Raw genomic sequence first — 20,121 nt, forward strand, 5'->3', positions numbered from 1 at the left:
AGGGCAGGGGCTGGAGAGTCTGTCTGCCGTGACCCCACTGATCCTAGAGCCCTCCCTTCAGACACAGGACACACGAACTCATGATCTAGAAAAGAGAAAAATCACCTCTTTAATACTAACTCCCCTGGAACCAGCTGGCTATGCTGTCTGGGGAGGGCACATGGCTCCTAGCTTCCCAGGAGCCAGGTCGCCCCCCACAGAGGATCCTGGGAAGAAACTTGTTCCAAGTCACCGGGAGAGGGGAGGGCAGGTTCAGCGCACAAATCTGTCCAGGGCAGATGGCCGGGCCCCCTCAGGCTTGGCCTTCTTTTGCTTCTGCTGCTGCTGGAGGCTCTGGCGGACCTTGTCCTGGAGGAGGCCCAGACAGAATGAGCAGTGGCGGGGACCGAGGCGGGGGACGGGTGAGGGCAGGGCCCCGTGCAGTGTGCTCACCCGGTGCTCCTCGTCCATGACCTTCTTCTTCCTCTTCACCAGGCTGGCCGTGGAGCTGCGGCCTTTCTGCTTGGGCTTTGGTTGGAAGGGCGTCTTGGCCTCGGGGTCGTAGCCCTGAGGAAGAGGGGAAGGAAAATTCGGCTCCGAGGCAGGGAACCGGTGCGGCAGCTCTCGCCCGCTGTGCTGCCCTCTGGGGACAGGCCCGGTGGGGTGGGGTGGGGAGGGCCGGGCACTCAGGGTGGTGGGCTTGAAGGTGGGCATGCAGGGTGGGCTCTGTACCAGTCTCTCTATCCGCTCCTTCTTTTGCTGTTCCAAAGTGACGACATCAACTTCCGCCAGGGCCCGTGGGTCCAGACAAATGAGCTCTGCAGGTACCTGGGGGTGTCACGGGGGACAGGAATAGTGTGGAGTCGCAGGTGGTGGCACCAGAGAGGGGCAGAGCAAGGAGGGTGTTGAGCCCCCGTCTTCCCAAGACCCCCAGCATGGGGGACGCTTTTCCTACCCCCGGCCCCCGCCCCAAACCACACATAGGCACAGGCTCACCTTCTCCAGCAGGGCCTTCACCTCCCATTCCTGACGCTGCTTCCGGCTCCTGTACGGGTTACTCTCCAGGCCGTCAAAGTTGGGCTCGGCAGCCCCTGGAGGGAGGGGCACGGATGGGACCACAGGAAGAACCCGGTCTGCCAGCTCCAGCCCAGCCCTCTGCCTCATATTCACAGGCCCACCCAAGCAGCCCCCAGGACATTCCCCGGGGAAAGGCTCCCGTGCCCTGACCCACTCACCGGGGACCAGCATGCTGGTGATGCCCCCACTGTGCCCCACCCCCAGCACGTCTTCAAAGGGGCAGAACTGAAGGCCATGCACGTGGCCGGAGAGTCGGTGGGTGAGGTAGGGCTGCTGCAGGGAGGGCAGGCTGCCCTTGCCCTGCCCTGCCCATATGTTGACCACATCGCTCGTCCCTGCGGCCAGCAGTCCTCGCTGGGAGAAGGCCAGATGCCCTGCTCCCTGGGGCAGGGTCTGCGCGCTCAGAGGCTGAAACGTCCCTCGCAGGTCAAAGACCTTCAGCTGGTGGTCCAGGCCAGAGGTGGCCATATACCTGGGCGACAGGAGGGATCTAGCAGTCAGGCGATAGGGGTTGACTGAGCTTTCCGTGGCCAGTCCCAGATTCACGGAAAATACAGCCTGTCCTCCAGGCACTGGGTCTGGCTGGGCAGGAAGACCAATCACCACCCCCGTGCTCTAGGCAGCCTCTCTGTGACACGGCACAAAGGGGCCCTTTGGAAGAGGGGCAAAGGGCACACAGAGAAGGGAAGTCGGGGAGGAAGCAGCAGAGCTGGGATTCTGGGCAAACCCATTTCCTCAGTGTCTGCACTTACCAGCTAACGCTGCACCACCCTCCAAGACACAAGAAACCAGCACCGCAGAGGCCACAGTACAGTGCGTGCCTGCAGGGGTGTTGTGCTGCAGGGCTGGGGGGAGGGTGGTGGTGGTGGTGGTGGTGGTGGTGGTGGTGGTGGTGTGTGTGTGTGTGTGTGTGTGTGTGTGTGTGTAAGCGGTCAAGGACAGCCCAAGCCAGTCTACCCAGTTTTCAAGGAGACCCATGGGCCTCGAAGGATATTTCACACTGGCACCCAGATGGAAGCAGAGGTCTGCTTTCAGGGATGGTTAGGAAAATTGGAGACAACTTGCTCCACGTCTCGGGGAGGGCTCTTAGCTCAATGTCCCAATGTTAGTCGCCGCCAAAGGCTGTGTGAACACGAGAGCCACCGCTCTGGAGGGAATGAAGCCAGCGGCAAGAAGGCCTCCTCGCTCATCTCTGCTCCCCAGCCGTGGGAAAGGCAAAGGAGGTGACCAAACCCCCTGGAGGGATCTCTCCGCCTGCGTCGGTTACTCTCAGAAGCTTCTCAGTGGCTTCTAAGAGATGGAGGCTGTAAGGGACCAGGCCACCGAGGGGACACGGGCTTCTCTTTCTTGCCCTGCGAATGCAGGAGGAGGGACTTGAGAGTCGTAAGAGCAGAGATTCACGCTGTGACAGAGGCAGACAACCAGGGACCCACGTCCACCAGAGGATGAGGCCAACCAGGAATGACAAAGGGTTCCTGGGACCCAGGGCCACTCCCTTTGGTGAACCACCAATGCAGAAGCACATGCTGGCTGATCCCAACATGCCCACCAGGTTGTTCCTAGAAAATTCCGGCCTGGTGGCCACATTGGCATCCTGGCTACATTTGCAAGCAGTGGTTCGCCTTTGAGAATCCAGTTCAGTCCTAACAAAAGCTCCCAGAATGCCACTAGAGGAACATGGCGAATCTCATCTCTGGAGGATGTGCGGCTTGTCTGAGGGGCTCCTGAGGGTAAGGCCCAAGGACCAGGGGTAGTCAGCGTCAAAGCGCTGCCCAAATGCCAGGCTCAGCGAGCTAAGGGCGTATGCCTCACATACTACTTAAGCCCAGTGGTGCCCAGAAGGCAGAAAGCCCCAGGGCAGGCCTCTCATCCTCCCAGAACCAGGCTGCCACCCCCAATCCAAAGCCCCGCCAGCAAGCCAATCCTGACTCACAGCAAGCCTACCCAGGGTTTCTGAAGCTGTGTATCTTCAGGGGAGCAGCCAGCCTCGCCTTTCTCCTGCAGAGCAGCTGGAGGGTTTGAACTGCTGCCCTTGAGGTTGGCACCCCACTACCTAACATGCCAGGCTCCTAGCCTGGCAGAGGGACGAAGTAAGAAGCAACACCAAACCACAGACATGTCGGTCTGAAAGGCCCGGGCGCCTCCAGGACTTCAGCAAGCTGATGGCCACTGGTCTTTTCCTAGGCCTCTGCTGTGATGTCCCCTTTCAACCGTTCCATTGGCACTTCATCCACTCAATCACATCAAGAAGCGTGGTATAATTACCATAATAATAATAATAATTCTAGGGGGGAGCGGGGAGGGAGGAGAAAAAAAAGGACCTAATGCAAAGGGCTTAAGTGGAGAGCAAATGCTTTGAAAATGATGAGGGCAAAGAATGTACAGATGTGCTTTATACGATTGATGTATGTACATGTATGGATTGTGATCAGAGTTGTATGAGTCCCTAATAAAAGGTTTTAAAAAAATAATAATTCTAGAACATTTCCTTGTTCTCGGTATGCCTTGTTATTCACAGCGATTTTCTTTTTAACAACCGACAGTCACGCCGTTTGTGCTCTCATGTAGAAGATTCCGGAGCGGAAGTGTGAAAGGAGGAAAGCAGGTTGTGGGGTAGGATTGCGAAGGAAGACTGGCTCTGAGAGGCACTCGCAGCCGTGGGCGGCAGCAAGATGGAGAGACACAGACCTGCGAGAGGCCCCAGGAAGGGCCTCCAGGACTCCCCAGGCACCGGCGAGCAGTAAGGAAGCAATGTTGCTGGTCAGACAAGTATCAAGGCGTGGGGACCCGGCTAGCCCTCAGTACATGGTGCCGTCGACACCCGCCTGCCCTGCCGACGGCTGGGGAGCGTGGAGGCTCTGCTTTAAGCGGGGCAGCTGGACGATGCTGGAGGAAGCGGGCAGCACGGAGGATTCTGGCAGCGGAATGACCCACCTCCCAACACTGAGTGCATCACCTGGCCAATCAGTGCCCCCCCTCCCCGCCCAGGGGTCCGCACCCTACAGCCTGCCGCTTGCGTTTGTAAAGAAAATGCCCTGGGAACAGCACCCCAGAGCTGACTGACCCTGCGCTCCCAGCACCTCAGCACAGACCAGGACACAGGGAAGACCTGATCAAAGAAACCGAATGAGAAGAAAACACACTGATATTTGTGTGAAAACACAAAAACCAAAACAGGCCCCTCAGATACAGACATAGAAATCACACAGAGAAACGAGAAAAAACGCAAATAAACACTCTCCAAGGAAGAACAGAAATGCAAAGTAGACACACCACGCCCACCTCTGCCGTCAGAGGTGGTCACTGAAGATGGTGGTGACAAAGGGCAGGTCCCGTGCCAAGCTCTTTCTGTGCCTTCCCTGCTCGATGGCTGCCGCAGCTCGCTGAGGGGCTGGGAGACCAGGGCTCAGGGGCCAAAGCTGGCCGGCCCTCTACTGCACTAGGACCCACAGGGAAAGAAGAAGTCTGTTTTGTTTTTTCTAACCATCTGGTGCGTGCATTCGCACTCTCAGTGATCCTCTTGTCAGCGCAGAACGGCCCTAGAAGGTTCCAGGGCTTAGCAGGCATCGACTTTGCAGGCGTTAACTGCACGTCTCCTGCCAAGCAGTTGGTGGGTTTGAAGAAAGGAGAGTTTTTTTATGCCCCTTTTAAATGGCTAAACGACAGCCAAAGATTTCATGGTGAAAAGCTACAGGAAGTTCATACACAAAGCTGTCCTGAGGTGGATTCACTTAGCCTGTGGGTTGCTGAGGGGTTGTCAGAGCCCATATAGGGCCCTCTCCGTGTCTGTGTGGCTGCCCTGGGCACCCACCAGCCCCAGTGACAAGAGCTGGAACCTGGCCGCAACCGGGATGCCTGGCGCGGCGCCTCTGGGGAGTGCTTCTAAAGATGAAATACACACAGAAAACCTGTGCAAGTCAGCGTGGGCCGGTGAACACTTTGCATTTGAGTTTGATGGCACGTAACCCTAACTTGGAATCTCAATGCCCCAAAAATGTTACCCTCAAGCACAGAGTTCCATTCTCACAAATGGGCCTGTATGACCCATGACAGGAGCCCTGGTGGTGCAGTGGGTAAGTGTTGGGTTGTTAACCACCAGGTTCCCTGTTCAAATTCACCAGCTGCACCTTGGAAGAAAGATGAGGCTGTCTGTGTCTAGAAACGGGCACTGATGGTCTCACATGCCCTAAAAAGCGGGGTTGCCTTCAGCTGAAATCAGTTGGCCAGCAGTGGATTGGGATTTGGGATTTTTCATACTTAATTAATAAATTTTGAGTTTCATCGCTTAAAAAACTGTGACAGTTGCTTTTGTCTCATGTTAATTAAGTCCCTTCAGCAGGATCTTTGATGTTGCCTCGGGCCTGCAAGACACAGTTATTCACGATCTGGTCCTTTTTAGGAAAAGTTTGCTGACCCCCTAAGCCAGACACTAAGGAGCCCTGGTGGTGTATGAGTGGGTTATGCGTTGGGTTGCTAACCGCAGGGTCGGCAGTTCGAACCACCAGCTCCTCCAGGGAGAAAGACAAGGCTTTCTACTCCCATAGTTACACTTTCCATTAGGAACATCCATTACAAACAAACAAATTGAGATACTTATTACATATTACATATCACTCTTCCATTACTACTAGAAAAAGTGTATGAAAAAAAGTTACAGTCTTGGAAATGCCCAGGGGCAGTTCTGTCCTGCCCCATTGGGTCGCTGAGTCTGAATCAACTCAATGGCACCGAGTGAGACGCTAGACAGAGGCTCCCCCACTCCGGAGGGGAGGACATGACAACCCACAGGAGCTGTGTAATGAGCTCACAGGGCCAGAGCTGATTAAATGACTACAGAAGATTTTAAACGAGACAGGCACATTTAACTCCCACACCTTTCTGTTCCCTCCCAACCCTGCAACTCCAAACAAATGACTTACGTGCCTGTAGAATCCACGGCCACAGCCCGGACCCCACCACGGTGACAGAGAATCTTGGCCAGTGGCTCCTTCAAGGCTGGGCTCCACAGAGACACAGTGCCTGAAAGTGACCGAGGAAAAGCTAAAGCTGTTGATGCCAGGAGGTCATTAAAGCCGGGAAAGATGATGCCCAAAGACCAAGGGAAGGTAAAAGAGCAACATTTGGGGGCTCAGGAAAAACAAGTAAAGAAGAAAAGCCGGTCAGGATGGGCCAAGGGTCACACCCAACGCAGGGCCTGACCGTTGCTGTGTCCCAGGTGGATGACGGCATTGTACGGGTTTTGAGCCATGACATCGAGGCGTCCAGCCCGAGCGTTCAGAGCGGCCACAATCTTCCCCACGGACACATCCAGGTAGGTCAGGAACCCTGTCTCTGACTAACAGACAGAGAGATCGCTCAGTCCTCATTGTCCCCCATCCTCCGTACATTGGGGGCCAAGAGGAGGCGCAGTCTTCCCAAGGATTGCCACCCGGTCGCTGAGCTCTGCCGTCACTCACAGCAGAGGCCAGGAGGAAGTGGAAGGGCAGGAACTCCAGCCGTGTGATGCGGTCGCAGCGGCGGATGCAGTGGAGTTCGATGCCTTGGTTGTCATAGATGTGGAGCCAGCGGCTCTGAGCAACAGCCAGCAGTGCCTCCGAGTGCAGAAACCTGGGCCGTGCAAGGGGAAAGGAGTCGCAGGCTGCCATTCCATCGGGGTGGCGCTGTCTTGGTCCCAGGGCCTGCTGCCTGCAGGGCAGGCCACTCACCGGATGTCCCGCACAGCCTCCATGACGTTGATCTCGCACATCAGCTTCTTGGTCACCCAGTCAAGGGCGGCCACATGGCCCCGGCGCCCTCCAAAAGCTAGGTGTCTATTGGAGGTTGGGGACAGAGTGTAGGTTTAGGGAAACAGGCTGCTTCAGTCCATTTGAAGTCCACCCCATCCCAGCCCCACCTTCTCCAGGTGAGAGACGTCACGCTAGCGCAGCGGTTCTCAACCTGTGGGTCACGACCCCTTTGGGGATTGAACTACCCTTTCACAGGAGTCGCCCAAGACCATCGGACAACATAAAAATCTCGCAATATGTAATTACATATTGTATTGTGATTATCACTATGCTTGAAGTTTAATTACATTCAATGTGTAGCAATGAAAATACATCCTGCTTATCAGATATTTACATGACGACTTCTAACAGTAGCCAAATGACAGTGATGAAGTAGCAAGGAAAATAATTTTGTGGTTGGGAGGTCGCCACAGCATAAGGGACCGTATCAAAGGGCCGCAGCATTAGGAAGGTTGAGAACCACTGCTCCAGATGCTCATCTCCATGACCAGGCACATCACATCTCCTCCCCCATCAACAAGCCAAGCTTAGTCTCCGAGCGCAACCTCACCTCCCAGTTTGAGAGTAATTCAGCCTGTAGGGTCCGAACTGCCGCAGATTTAAATCAAAGTGCTGGGGAAGGGGAGAGGACAAAGAATCAAGGCAGAATTGGCCCCTGAGGCCACTCCCTCTTCTAGTCCTCACTGCCCTCTTGACTTGAGGCATTTGCTTGAAAACCCTTGGGGGGGGGGGGGGAACCAGACTCAAAACGCCATGGTGGAGGAGCTGATACCAAGGGCTCAAGCCTAAAGCAAATCCTTTGAGAATGATGATGATGGCAACAAACGTACAAATGTGCTTAATGCAATGGATGGATGGAGTGTGATAAGAGATGTAGGAGCCCCGAATAAAACGATTTAAAAAAAATTAAAAATACAAGTTTGACAACAACAACAAAAAGAAAACGCCACGGTATTTCCCACCAGCTTTTGGGAAGTTAAGCCCTCTTGTCGATCCACTGGGCCCTTCGGCGCCCAGGCTCACCTTGGCTGCACTTGCAATGTCCACCGCCTCCACGATGTCCGCCTGACGGATTTTTGCTGTGTCCTCCCCATCCTCGCCTTCCAAAAACCTGCACGGGAAGGGTAAGACTGCAGTGGAGCGTCCTCCCTCATATGTTGCGTATCCCACGAAGAAAGGGGAGCCCCCCCTGACGGGATTGGTGGGGCCCACTCACTCACCCAGGCTCCTCTGCCAGCAGCAAGGCGGACCGAGCAGCTCTCAGGCTGGTTTCTTCTTCCTCAGCTTCGGCCACTTCAAGTCGGTTTTGGGTTTGGGGCTTAGCATGGGGGAGCTACGCATTGCCGCCAGGGAAGGGGTTGGGGAAAGAACCAGAGTTAGGTGCGGGGGGGGGGGGGGGGGGGGATGGGGGGAGGACAGGGGAATCGCTGCCCATTCCCCATCCAGCTCCGCCTTCAAGCTCTCCCTTTCCCCGGATTGGTCCTCACCTTCTTGGATTTGTTTATCCGGCGAAATTTACCAGTGGCTTCTGCAGGCACAGGGGCGGGGCCTGGGAATGGGTCCTGGGCCTGGGGACCAGAGGACAGCGTGGGCTTCTCCACCTGTCACCCACCCGAGTCCCGGGCACCTCGCCCCCACCACCCTGTCCACTCCCGGTCCTTACCCCGGACAAGGTCTGCCGGGACTCCGGATTCCTCCGTTCCCGCGGCCGCTTCGGGGCTTGGGGCTTCTTGGCGATCCGAGCCTTCTTTTGGATGTACGCGTTCTTTGGCCTCTGGGAGCGGGCCTCCTGCTTCCTCTTCTTGCTCCCAGGGGGCCGTGGGGAGCCTCTGGCAGCGGTCGGGGCGCTCTCTTCTTCCTCCCAGTATCGCCGAGGCTTCTGCAGGCAGATCGGGGACCTGGATGCCCCGCTGCCCGCGACACCCCGCCCCCGCCGGGTACCGCCGTGGGGAGCCTCCCTCCCCGCCCCGGAGGAGCCTCTACCTTCCTCTGGACCCGAAGCTTCTTTGTCTTGGGCGGGACGTCCCCGCCGGGTTCCGGGGCCGTCTCCATGAAGCCCCCGGACTGGTTAGGCACGTGCAGACCCTTCAGCCATGCACCGCCGGCCAGGAACGCCGGAAGTCCTCTGCCCTCAGCCAGTCCGCGCGGAGCAGGCCTGACGCCGCCTCGGCGCCATCTTTAGTGAGGGCGGCCGCGCCGTGCCAGGAAGCCCGCCGGGCCCGAGCACTAACGTCACCGTGGACAACCCCCGAACCGAGGAGTGCTTCGTCTCCAGCTCCTTCTCCTGCTTAAAGCCGTCTCCGTCCCGTCTTGGTAGCGGAACGCCGGCCGTTCAGCGGGGACCACATTTCCCGGCATGCCTCAGACGGCAACTTCCGGGGGCGGCTTTTCCCCCAGCGTTCCCTGTCCACTTCCGGGGTTAGAAAGCCTGAAGGGGGAGCGTGAGTAGGGCTGGCTGGCGGTTGAACTGGGGTGCGCTGGGGTCTCGTTTGGCCCGCTTCGGGGCGGCGGGGGTCGAGGCGCGCCCCGGGACGGTGGAGGGTCGGGGCGGCCTCCCCAGCGGGCTGTCCGTCCCGCCGGCCGGGCCGGGCAGTTGGGGCATCTTCCAGTCTGAGCCCCAGCGCCCCTCTCCCACCGCTCGCAGGCACTGGTCCCCGCCATGGCCGAGCTGATCCAGAAGAAGCTGCAGGGGGAAGTGGAGAAATATCAACAGCTCCAGAAGGGTAAGGGGGGGCCTCACCCCCATTGCGTCACGGACCCACACCCCCGACGGGGTTCCCCGGTCTCGTCTGGCTAGCACGGCGGGGGGCGCGACAGACGGCTCTGACCACGTCTTTCCTTGCACACCCCAGACTTGAGTAAGTCCATGTCCGGGCGGCAGAAACTCGAGGCACAGCTAACGGAAAATAACATCGTGAAGGAGGTGAGCGGCCGGGGGTGCGGGGCTGGGTTGGGGCGGGGCGGGTGCCGGCGGTCGTTCTGATCGTGGGTGTGTGCTCGTCCCCCCCTCAGGAGCTGGCCCTGTTGGATGGGTCCAACGTGGTGTTTAAGCTGCTGGGGCCGGTGCTGGTCAAACAGGAGCTGGGGGAAGCCCGGGCCACAGTGGGGAAGAGGCTGGACTATATTACAGCCGAAATGTGAGTCTGCCCCGCCACCCTAGGGTGCGGCTGGCCCTGCTGGGAGTAGAGGGGTCCAGGGACCACCGGTAGAGCAGCGCTGCAAAGTGGCCCCCAACTGCCAGTCTCCCCCTCCCCCCTCAAATGTCAACTTTACCTTGGTTCCTTCTCAATCACCCCTTCTTAAAACCCACTGATCTCCTCTTTCTTGCCTCTCCTCAGTAAACGCTACGAATCGCAGCTGCGGGACCTGGAGAAGCAGTCGGCGCAGCAGAGGGAAACCCTCGCTCAACTGCAGCAGGAGTTCCAGCGGGCCCAGGCTGCAAAGGCAGGGACTCCCGGGAAGGCCTGACCTTGGGGAGGGGGGGAGGGCGAGGGGAGGGACTTGGCAGCTTTGGGGTCTATACTGTAGCTAATAAAACGTGAAAACACCTGACGCGTGTTTTCTGACCACTCTTGTCACTCCACCCATCCCTTGCCCACTTTCTGGATCTGGAATTGCCATCTCTTTTTTCTTGCATTGCCTGTCTCGAGCTTACTTGCCTGCCTCTACCACTTGAACGTTCTCATACTGTGCGGCAGCTGGTTATAAGTATCAGTTTAATTAGGCCCACAATTCTCAAGCCCGATGCCCAAGAGGCAATGTGGTTACCACCCTTGCTATGATCAATAGTACTAGTGATCCAATAACCAACCCTGCCACCTCTTTTTAGTCAGTCTTGGAATTTGGTCATTGCCTCGGCCGATTTAAAAGTCCCAACATAATGCTATACGTGGTCCTAAGTTCTCAAAGTTCCCATGTATGTTGCCCACGGAATTGTTGCTGCCACCTGAGTCCTAAAATTGTTTCCCTAGAGACTTGCATCCAAAGGACTCCTTCATACTGATTTCCTCTGGGAAAAGAGAAAAATGTAATAATAATGGGCTGGGGTGGGACGTTGGTGGAGAGGAGCCAACTGCACTGCGAAAACCATCGGAACTCCCACCTCGTTACAGGGATAGAAAGCATCTGGCGTCTCCTGTTGGCTTTGCTTCTACCTCAGCCAACCTCCTGCCCCACCCCTAGCAGCTGGGGTCGCATCACAGACAGGAGAACTCGGTAGTGTCTTTATTTATTAGTGTTGTCAGAGTACAAACCCCTCAGTGTCGGGGAAACCCGCCTTGCCACTGACGCTCTCCTGGGGCTCAGAGCCTCCAGGCCTTTCCTCTCACTACCTGGAGGCCTTTCTTTGGCCTTTGGCATGCCAGGCTGTGGTCAGGAATCAGGACTGACCCTTCTGGCCAGCATCAGCTTCACGGAAGGCATCCAACTTGGTTTCCAAGATTGCCCGTTTCCACAGCGCTCCAGCTCACGCTTCCCTGGTAAACCAGTGACACTTCACCGTTCCAGGGTGGCTGGCCACCCTTTAGGATTTCTGTCCCAGTGCAAGTGACTGCCACCATTCGGGAGGTTCCCCCGCTCCCGCATCTGGTAGAGCCACCCTGAGTCCTGTGAACTGACAGAGCTTCCTCTTCAGAACAGTGCCCGGGCAATCTTCCTCCCCGTGGCCTTGATCCTGGGGAAAGAGCCACCTCCCCCCTCACTTGGGGGTGTTCCTGAGGCAGAGGGGCCGCTGGCGGCACCCACTGTGGCAGCTGAGGGCCTCCGTCGCCGACGCAGAAGAAAATCGTGTGACGCTCCGTCCATGGCATAGAAGACGTTAGCCGAGGGTGGGATGGTCAGCTCTGTCGGCACAGAGACTGTGTGTCAGGCACTACACAGTTGTTCCCCCACAACTGTGCAGATGGGGAAGTCCGTCCAGTGGCCCAGCGTTAGCCCCGAATTCCTCCCAAGCCTGCCTCTCCCCAGGGCCGCTGACCTCGCTCCCCGGGCAGCAGCTGCACCAGCTCATACTCGGAAGCCACCGCAGAATCACGATTGTTTTTCTTCAGGACACGGCTAATGACACTTGGGGCCTTGTCCTGGCTGGTCACCTAAGACAGAACAGGAAGGTATTCCTCCAGAACCAGTTCATCCTTCCAACCCCAGCCGCGGACCCACAACTGAGAAAAACACTACCTGGACCCCGTGTGCTCACCCACACGGGGCCCAGGGGACGGGGCTTCCTCCCTGTGGGGAAACTGCTGCGGCTTCTGAAAACGGGACCTGGCCATGCAGAGTTCAAGCGGCTGCAGCTCATGCACAGCAGACATGCAAAGAACACGGCTGCCCGGGTCCAAGGTCAGAATGAAAAGGAAACCGGGCCGCCCCTGGGGCTGCCCAAACCTCCAGGCTGAAGCGCAGAACAGGCCCGTCCTGAGCCCGCCTCCAGCAGGCCAGGGGTACTCACCAAGATGCTCTTGTACACACTGCCGTCTTCCCCCAGCTCCATCTGGACGCGGATGATTCGGCAGTCGGAGGCCCCTGGCCCAGTGCCCCCTCCTCCAGATCCAGTGCCCCTGGGGGTCCCGTCTCCTCCACTGAGGGGGGTGCCACAGGACGCAGATCGGCGGTGGCCTCGGGAAGGCCGCGGAGAGGAGGCTGGAGGAGAGAGGTGGCTGGGGTCGGCCGGACTGTGCAGGGAGGGCGTGCTTTCCAGGGCGGAGTCCAGAGACGAGACAGATGGCCACTTCACGTGCTGAGGGGACAGACAACATGGGGAAGTGGCATAAAAGCAGGGTGAGGAAGGTGCACTCGAGGGCCAGGCTCAGGGCCAAAGTCAGAGGTCAGGAGAACAACTCACCTGGGCTAGCCGGGTCAGCAGAGGCGCAGGGGCTCCAGGTGCTTCATCTCCCCCAGCACTGGGCCGGTCCCAGGACGCCAGAGGGGTGGGGACCCCAACAGAGCCCAGGACCCTAGAGTGGCAGATGGGTAGGGTCAGAGGGAGAATGGCAAGTCCCCAAGAGACCACCCTCAACTGCTGACCCCTCACTCTGTCCACTGCGAGATGACCAGTGTTGGCCGAAGCACCCGTGGGGCAGGCGGGTCACTGGTCCCCGGAGGCTCCACCTCACAGGACACCCGGTGGCTGGGGAGGGGACAATGAGCAGAGTTCAGGACACAGCACACTAATCCCCCCGCAGTGGGGCCCCAGCCTCCCCAGCGGTCACCTCTGGGCCTCCGTCAGCGGCCGGAGCCTCTGCAGCCACTGCTGGATGTCGGGGTCAGGTCGCAGGGCATAGGCTTGGCACTTGTTCTGGAGCCGCCGCAGTTCAGAAAGGACAGCGAACTCCTAGGGAGACCCCTCACGCTGCAGGAGCCAGCTCTTGGACACCCCCGTCTTTGCCCTCCCCCTTTCTTGGGACACGGAAGGGGGAGGTGCGGCATCCTGCCAGCCTGCTCACCTTCCTGCGCTTGTCGAAATTGATGTAGCCATTCTGCAAAGACAAGAAGGCCAGTGAGAGCCCGAGCCCTGCCTTCCGGGCCACAGAGGACGAGGCACCACCTCAGACACACACACCCCCAAACTCAAACCCTCCCCCCGGCCTCGCTGACTCCCCTTTCCATCGATCATGCCCCAAGCCCTCACAGGAAACGGTGGCCACTTTGCAGATGCAACATTAAGGCTCAGAGAACAGCACCTTGCCCAGGCTCCTCCTAGTAGTTCATGTGGCCCCCGTGGTTACAGCCACCGCATCCGTGCTCGGCTCTTACCCCGGTTTGAACCCCCAGTCACTGAGTGGGAAAGACGGGGCTTTCTACTCCCGCAGAGTGACAGTGTCGGAAGCCCCCAGGGCCAGTCTGCCCTGTCCTGTTGGCTCGCGATGACTCGCTATGGACTTGAGGGCAGTGGGCTTGGTGTTTTTGGTTTAGCCTTCATCAGAGCAGGGTGATGTAGTGACCCCTTGTTTCCAGGTCCCCACGAGTGGCGCTGTCAGGTAAGGATCAGGCTGTTGACGCCAGGCTGGTGGTTCAAATCCACCAGGCACTGAGGAAGAGCCGCGGTCTGCTCTGCCAGCGCTCACCACCTCTGTCCAGCGTTGCCACCAGGCAGAACTGACTCGATGGCAGCGGGTCTGGTTTAAGGTAGTACAGCAATGACAGGGCGACGTTATCAGAACAAGTCTCTGCCGAAGATTCTGCTCCGTTAACAGGAGGATCAGCCAAACAAAATAAATAAAGAGGGTGCTCCTCAATGGACTCCCACGGGGACGATAAGCATGGGCTGAAATCGCCCTGCGGGGGTGGTGCGGGACCAGGCGGTGTTTCCTCCTGCACAAAAGGTCACCAGGAATCGGAAAGAGACTTCTCTTCTCACAACAGGCGGCTCGAAGGGGGACCCCCGTGGGGCCGTGGTTAGGCCCTCAGCTGCTAACCCACAGGTGACAGTTTGAGCCTACCGGCCACTCCACAGTGGAAAGGACCACGTGTCCTGTTCCGGGAAAGATTACAGCCTAGGGAAGCCCAGAGGGGCCCTGCTGGCTCTGTGGGTTGCGCTCTGGCCGGCTAACCGCAAGGTCATCCGTTCAAACCCACCAGCGGCTCCAGAGGAGACAGACGAGGCTTTCTGCTCCTGTAAAGCGCCACGGCCTCAGGAATCCAAAGAGGCCGTTCTAGTCATCCTACAGGATGGCAATGTTTCGGTCTGGTTTTCTTCGAGGAAACCCTATGGGGCAGTTACATACTATGACGTGTTTGGCATCAGTCGGAGCCAGCTTGATGACCCGTAACAATCAGGCACTAACAGAGTACCTCTGGGTGGCACCAACGGCGAAGCAGGTGACTACTGATCAGGAAGGCTGACAGATCAAACCCACTCAGACTCAGAGGTGCCTCAGCAGAAAGGTCAGGCAGTCTGCTTCCGAAAGACCACGGCTTCAAGAACCTCTTAAGCCCAGGGAGAGTTTATGCCCAAGGCCCGTGGAGACCTCCGAGAGAGACGGGGCCCACCGAGGGTGAACAGAGGCAAGGATCCGCCCCCGGCCTGAGGAAGTGCTTGTGGGGGAGAGTGATGTAAACCTGACACAGAGAAAGCTTTCCCCTAAAGCTGGCACCCGGAATTTGGGCTGTTGGGCTCCTAGTTGGTGAGAAGATATAGTTGTTAACAGTTCAAATCAAGAAGGTGTTGAGCATCCAGAGGGGGTCACGACGTCTGGGAAGCAACGTAACATGGCTGGTTTCGCTTGGTGTTCGGCCTAAGGGCGGCACGTTTGCTTTTGGAAGCGGCACATGCAGCTTAGGCAGCTTCCCCAGCACGCGGGCAGACCCCAGTCATCTCGGCCCATAATCTCCCCGCGTTCTCAGCTGTTCTGTCTCAGCTTCCTTCTGACGGGAGGGCTGTGTGGCTCTGAGGCCCACTTGTTGACACACACACGCACACGTGCACACGCACACACACGCAGACACGCATGCTAACCTCCAGCTCGTCCTTGGAGGCTGCATCCAGCATCACCAGGTCCTTCAGGAAGGTTCCGAGGTATGGGACGACACCCTGGGGTCAGGAGTCAGGCTCAGACCCCCCCTGACAGGATAGGAGGGTCCTCCACTCCCCCTGCTACTTCCCTGCCCTCCTGCCTGAGCGGAAATTGGATTCCATCTCTCAAGCTGCTCCCGCACCCTGCCTTCTCGTCTTCCCGCCCCAGCACGACCACCCACCGCTGATCACTCACCCCGCCCCGGGAGCCAGACCTCAGGGGCTTCTTTGAGTTGGTCTCCAGAGGGGACTGCAGCTTCACCTCCTGGTGGTGACAGAGAGGACATGGAGGGGGTGGGGAGTGGGGGGGGGGTCGAGGAAGAGCCGGCACAGCAGGGGCCAGGGCCTACCTGAAGGAGCAGCTCCCTGCTCTGGGAGTAATTATCCTCTTCGGAGAAAATCTGACAGAGTCCGGAAAAGACTCGGAGGCTGTCCCTGGGGGACAAAGGGTGTGACTGTGCGGGCAGGCCTGGCTCAGTCACCTCCTGCCCAGCCCTGGGAGACCCCCAGCCCATCCAGGGCCCCGTCCTATCCACCTGGCTGCTTCCCCCCAGGCTGCCCGAAGCCTGTGGACGGGGCTGGACTGCAGGGCGGACACGACGGCATACACGGAAGAGAAGTTGTGGAGGCGGCGGCACTCCTGCAGGGGGGTTCACAAGCCACGTCGCAGAGAGGACACTGGCTGGGGGACCCCTCTCCACGCCATGGCCCCCAGCAGGGCAAGCCCTCCTTTGGACCTCTGCCACACGGATCCACTTCTCCAGGAGCCGGGCCCTCTGTGGTGGGCGCAGTGGCCGTACGGTCACCTCCTCAAGCCCCTCTCCGGCCGAGGTGGCTCCCAGGACAGAGCTGACCACTGCCCCTGCCACCTTGTTGAACTGGGTGACAGTGGCCCGGACAGACGGGCAGAGGTGGGAATGTCCCGGCCGGTCTCTGTGGCCCCACAGGCCTCCCAGGCACTGAGAGGGGACCAATTTGAGAAACAGCTCCTACAGGGCAAAGGTTAGACGTTAAAAGTTTGGGGTGAAGTGAAGTCAGCCTTCTAACAGCAGGGGTCAGAGGGTCTCAGATGGCCAAGGAACCAGTGGACATTAAAGTTTGAAGGACAGCAACCCAGGGGGCAAGGGGAGGCTAGGAGATGGGAGCAAGGTAGGGGTCTGGGCTCGAGGAGGGTTGTTAGTAAGGGGGAGAGGGCATGGGGGTCAGAGATCAGGGTCTCACCGCATCTAGCAGGGTCAGCTGTTCGGCCAAGTGGTCGGCGAGGAACACCAGGACATCCGTGGGGTCAGCAGGGGGGTCGCCGGGGGGGGCCAGGGACTTAGGAAGGTCGGGGGCCTGGGGGTCCACCCGGGACCGGAGGTTGCGGATGAGTTCAGCGCTGCCCCCCCCAACACCCTCCCCTACTGCATACCCGGTCCGAAGGAAGAAGCTCTCAAGCCGGTCAAGTTGACCCTTGACCTCAGAGCCAAAATCCTCAGGGTGAGAGGCCAGCCAGGTTGACAGGACAGAGATGGCTACCCTGGGGGAAGGGGAATCAGCCAGGGATCAAAGGTCAAGCTGCAGCTTGGGCAGAAGGGGTTGAGGGGGTTAAGAAGCCGCGGTCACTCACCCTGCTGTCCGCTCGAGTTCATCGGTAGGATGAGACTCAAGGGCTTCCAGCCTGAGGAGGGGAAGAAAATCCTCCTGTGCCCCTTGCCAAACTCCCTGCAGCCTTGGCCATTTTGGAAGGCTCTAGTAGTCTGGCTCAAAGATGTCCAGACCCTTCCACATGCCCCTGGTCCCTTATGATCCCTGACCTGTCAGCTATGAGCCCCAGCAGAGCAGGCGTGGAGGTGAAGGCCAGGTGGGTGGCCAGGAAGGTCGGGGTGAAGGTCACGTCAGCCCCTGAAGTCCGGGCATCCAGCAGATGTCTGACCAAGGCCTGGAGAGTGCCGGCTCGGAGCCGTCGGGAGGCGCGCGGGGGAGGCGTGGGGGCCTAGGAGAGAAAGAGTCAATTACTGAGCTTTCCCTCAGGCCAGACCGAGGAGATGGACCAGAACTGCTTCGGTGAGATTCAGAGAGGTCGACACACTTGGCCGAAGTCCCGCAGCAGAGTGCGGATCTCCAGATGCCCGACCTGGCATCCTGCAAGGACAAGAGGGAGGTGAGGGGTCCGAGGTAAGAACCCAAAGTCATGTTCTCACCAAGGGTGCGAGAGGCCGGTATTGGCGGCTTGTGACGGTGAAGGTGGAATCTTCCTCTTCCTCATCCCAGACAGACACGGGGGCCTAGAGGAACAAGGAAGAGGTCAGAGAACGCACACCATCCCCCCAACTCCCCATCCTCACCCCCAGGCCGGTCCCCCTCTGTACCCTCACCTGTGACGGTGGGGGGCAGTACCAGCGTGTGCGAGGGGTTGGGGGGGCAGGTGACCCCAGGTCTCCCCCACTGGGGCCCAGACAGCCCCCCCCCTAGCCGTCTAAGGGCCCGATGGAGTCGGCGGGGTTGCAGTGGGGGGGTGCTCGATCTATAGGATTGCTGATCCCGGAGACTCCCAGATCTGCTTCCCCCCAGAGCTGAACCCCAACCCAATGGAGAAGCAGGTTGCAGAGGCCAGAAGGGAAAAGCGAAGGCAGGTGAGAGCCAGAGGCAGAGACCTACAGAAGCCGAAACCTGGGCAGAGGCACGGCAGAGACTCCGCCTCCCCCGACCCACCCAGGGAGGAGCCCAAGCCAAAGAATCAGTCCTTCGCCTGGACTCCCTTGCCCCAACGTTCCTCAGGTGGGGACCCCACTCTCTGGCAATGGTTCTGGGGGTTTCCACCCAAAGCGGCGGCTCCAATCCCAGTACAGGAAGGAGAAGGGGAAGTGGGAATGATGATGTGTGTGGTGGTGGTGGGGGGGAGGCGGTGTAGAGTCAGTCACGTGGCCCCAGCCCCTCCCCCGCCCGATCCCGAAAAACCAGCCCTGCCAGTCCCTTTGACCTCACCCAGCCTCTGGACTTAGGTGTTCAGGCCCTTGGGCCTCAAATCCAGTGCCTGGCTTCTCCTGAGGCCCCAAACTCGGCTCCTGGCCATTGCTATTAGTCCCAGACGAAAGTAAGTGTCCACTCCCTACTAGGCTGGGATGGGTCCCTCCAGGTTCCAGAACCTCAACTTCCGGGGGGAGGGGGTGGCGTGGCCTCCACCCAACACCTTGACTGTGGGTTGGGAGGTGAGGGGAGGAGGGGCCACGAAATCTCAGCGTTCCCTCCCAATCCCAGAGTCGGAGGAGCTGGTTACTGTGGAAACAAACCCCTCCCCTCCAAACAAAAACCAGGAGGGCGTCGGGGAGAGGCAGGCACAGGCAGGCCTGGGCTGGCAGGGCGAGGCCTGCAGCGGCCCAAACCCAGTGGCACCCCCGGCGGGAACACGGCGGCAGGTTCCTGCGGGCAGCTCCTGAGTCACACTGACACACACAGAGACGCCGAGACGCCCTGCAGCGGGGAAGTTGGCAAACGCCCATCGAAAGGCAAAGAAGTAAACTGAGGCGAAGAGGAAGAGATAGATGCAAAGGAAGGGGCAGAGGCGCTCCGAGATCCGCTGGTTCCCCTGCCTCCTGCCAACCGCTCCTCACCTCTTCCTCCTCCTCCTCCTCCTCTTCCTCCTGCCCCCCGCCCACGCCTTGGGCCCCAGGAACCCCTTCTTCTTCGGGGTTCCGGCTCCGGAAGCTGCTCAGCACGACTCCCCCGGGGGGGCTCGAGTCCAAGAGCAGCCGCAGGGGCCGCGGGAGCATGGCCGGGGGAAGGAGTCAGCGTGGCTGGGCCATGGGGCGCCTGGGGAGAGACGAGGGGTGCAGGGGAGTCAGGGGGAGCCAAGCGAGGGAGCGATGCGTGGGTGCCCGAGCCACCCGCCGGGAGTCCGGGCTGGAGCGGGGGAAGGGCAACACCGGGTGGAATACGGGGGCCCTGTTGCATCTTGGGGAGGCGGGGGTCACGAGTCCCGGGTCGGGAAGGGTCAAAGGGTGCTCCGGCTCTGACCTGCTCGGGAGGGGCGGGGGCTGCGCGGGTCCCGGGCCGCTGGTTCCCGTCGGTCTCCGGCCCCGGACCGAATCCCCTGCCCGGCTTTTCCGCACCCTCTGGAGCCCCCTCCCCGGCCTCCGCCCGCCGGCCTCCCGGGCCCTCCCGCCCTTTCCGCTCCCCCCTGCGTCCGCCCGCTCCGAGAGCAGGAGCCAAAAGGGGAAGGAAGTGAGGACGGGAGCCAGGACCGCGGACTCGGGGAACACCAGGGGCCGCGTCCCAGGAGCGCGGGCGCCCAGCTCCGCGGCCCTCCGGCCTCCTCCTCTGGGGTCGCGGAGCCCCCGCTCGCCCCTCGCTCTGAATTGGGGTGGTGATTCCAGGAGGCAAGGCCTCGCGAGGGCAGGAGCGGGACTTAACATCTCCGACCGCCAAAGACCAAGCTAAAACTCCCGCGAAAAAGCGCTGTCGGCGGAGAGGGACCCCGTTACTCCGCCCCCGCCGTGTGACACTTGCCAACCCCACCCACGCGCGCAGCGGGCCGAAATCCACCCCGGGCTTTCTAGGAAGCCCTCGGGCCCCGCCTCCTCGCGGAGGGGCGGGGCCGGATGCCGCCACTTCCGGTTCCGGAGTCGGTGGCCCTGGGTTTCCGGCACTCCGAGGCCGGGATCTCCGTTTCCTGCGGTCATCCTGCGGGACCCTTCAGCTTGTGGGCGCCCCGGGCGCCGTTAGTGGATTGCTTGGAAAGGCGTGAGGGTCGCGCCACGGCGGCGTTGAGGGCTTGGGGGTATTGGGAAT

General features: G+C 59.6%; 3 protein-coding genes across 4 annotated transcripts; 1 reads left to right on the plus strand and 2 right to left on the minus strand.

Moving 5' to 3' along the window:
- Positions 1 to 86: 86 nt before the first annotated feature.
- On the minus strand, positions 87 to 8,986 carry WDR46 (WD repeat domain 46). The gene is made up of 15 exons (XM_075555454.1): positions 8,826 to 8,986; positions 8,506 to 8,721; positions 8,330 to 8,410; positions 8,063 to 8,175; positions 7,866 to 7,953; positions 7,393 to 7,454; positions 6,762 to 6,866; positions 6,513 to 6,663; positions 6,256 to 6,391; positions 5,976 to 6,075; positions 1,215 to 1,528; positions 976 to 1,070; positions 712 to 807; positions 433 to 546; positions 87 to 348 (listed from the first exon to the last, which is right to left on the minus strand). Exons 1-15 carry the CDS (start codon positions 8,892 to 8,894, stop codon positions 253 to 255), a joined length of 1,836 nt encoding a protein of 611 aa, XP_075411569.1. The 5' UTR covers positions 8,895 to 8,986; the 3' UTR covers positions 87 to 252.
- A 252-nt stretch (positions 8,987 to 9,238) lies between these two features.
- PFDN6 (prefoldin subunit 6) lies at positions 9,239 to 10,319 on the plus strand. Of its 2 annotated transcripts, none has more exons than XM_075555456.1 (5): positions 9,239 to 9,314; positions 9,487 to 9,565; positions 9,695 to 9,765; positions 9,855 to 9,979; positions 10,181 to 10,319. In XM_075555456.1, exons 2-5 carry the CDS (start codon positions 9,502 to 9,504, stop codon positions 10,308 to 10,310), a joined length of 390 nt encoding a protein of 129 aa, XP_075411571.1. In that variant the 5' UTR covers positions 9,239 to 9,314; positions 9,487 to 9,501; the 3' UTR covers positions 10,311 to 10,319. The 2 variants fall into 2 exon arrangements, with proteins under 2 accessions (XP_075411571.1, XP_075411572.1); XM_075555457.1 differs by having other exon boundaries at positions 9,245 to 9,283.
- A 735-nt stretch (positions 10,320 to 11,054) lies between these two features.
- Positions 11,055 to 19,805, minus strand: RGL2 (ral guanine nucleotide dissociation stimulator like 2). Its single transcript, XM_075555458.1, has 18 exons — positions 19,348 to 19,805; positions 18,945 to 19,143; positions 17,535 to 17,618; positions 17,148 to 17,326; positions 16,961 to 17,011; positions 16,573 to 16,870; positions 16,089 to 16,340; positions 15,888 to 15,991; positions 15,702 to 15,786; positions 15,548 to 15,616; positions 15,295 to 15,369; positions 13,283 to 13,315; positions 13,049 to 13,170; positions 12,871 to 12,966; positions 12,682 to 12,793; positions 12,289 to 12,576; positions 11,818 to 11,932; positions 11,055 to 11,683 (listed from the first exon to the last, which is right to left on the minus strand). The coding sequence occupies exons 2-18, from the start codon at positions 19,101 to 19,103 to the stop codon at positions 11,472 to 11,474; spliced, it is 2,334 nt and encodes a 777-aa protein (XP_075411573.1). The 5' UTR covers positions 19,104 to 19,143; positions 19,348 to 19,805; the 3' UTR covers positions 11,055 to 11,471.
- Between the last annotated feature and the right edge of the window lie 316 nt (positions 19,806 to 20,121).

Source organism: Tenrec ecaudatus, chromosome 7 (genome assembly GCF_050624435.1).
Source record: "Tenrec ecaudatus isolate mTenEca1 chromosome 7, mTenEca1.hap1, whole genome shotgun sequence".
Taxonomy (NCBI): domain Eukaryota; kingdom Metazoa; phylum Chordata; class Mammalia; order Afrosoricida; family Tenrecidae; genus Tenrec; species Tenrec ecaudatus.

Excerpts from the sequence above, each read along its gene's own strand:
- RGL2 (XM_075555458.1), bottom strand. The coding sequence starts at position 19,103 with ATGCTCCCGCGGCCCCTGCGGCTGCTCTTGGACTCGAGCCCCCCCGGG. Across the intron at positions 15,370-15,547 it reads GGTCTGGCTCCCGGGGCGGG|GGTGTCGTCCCATACCTCGG; the intron begins GTGAGTGATCAG and ends TCCTGACCCCAG. Across the intron at positions 12,794-12,870 it reads GTCATCTCGCAGTGGACAGA|GGTCCTGGGCTCTGTTGGGG; the intron begins GTGAGGGGTCAG and ends CTGCCACTCTAG.
- WDR46 (XM_075555454.1), bottom strand. The coding sequence starts at position 8,894 with ATGGAGACGGCCCCGGAACCCGGCGGGGACGTCCCGCCCAAGACAAAG. Across the intron at positions 8,722-8,825 it reads AGCTTCGGGTCCAGAGGAAG|AAGCCTCGGCGATACTGGGA; the intron begins GTAGAGGCTCCT and ends ATCTGCCTGCAG. Across the intron at positions 6,392-6,512 it reads ACTTCCTCCTGGCCTCTGCT|TCAGAGACAGGGTTCCTGAC; the intron begins GTGAGTGACGGC and ends TCTGTCTGTTAG.
- PFDN6 (XM_075555456.1), top strand. The coding sequence starts at position 9,502 with ATGGCCGAGCTGATCCAGAAGAAGCTGCAGGGGGAAGTGGAGAAATAT. Across the intron at positions 9,566-9,694 it reads ATATCAACAGCTCCAGAAGG|ACTTGAGTAAGTCCATGTCC; the intron begins GTAAGGGGGGGC and ends TGCACACCCCAG. Across the intron at positions 9,766-9,854 it reads AAAATAACATCGTGAAGGAG|GAGCTGGCCCTGTTGGATGG; the intron begins GTGAGCGGCCGG and ends TCCCCCCCTCAG.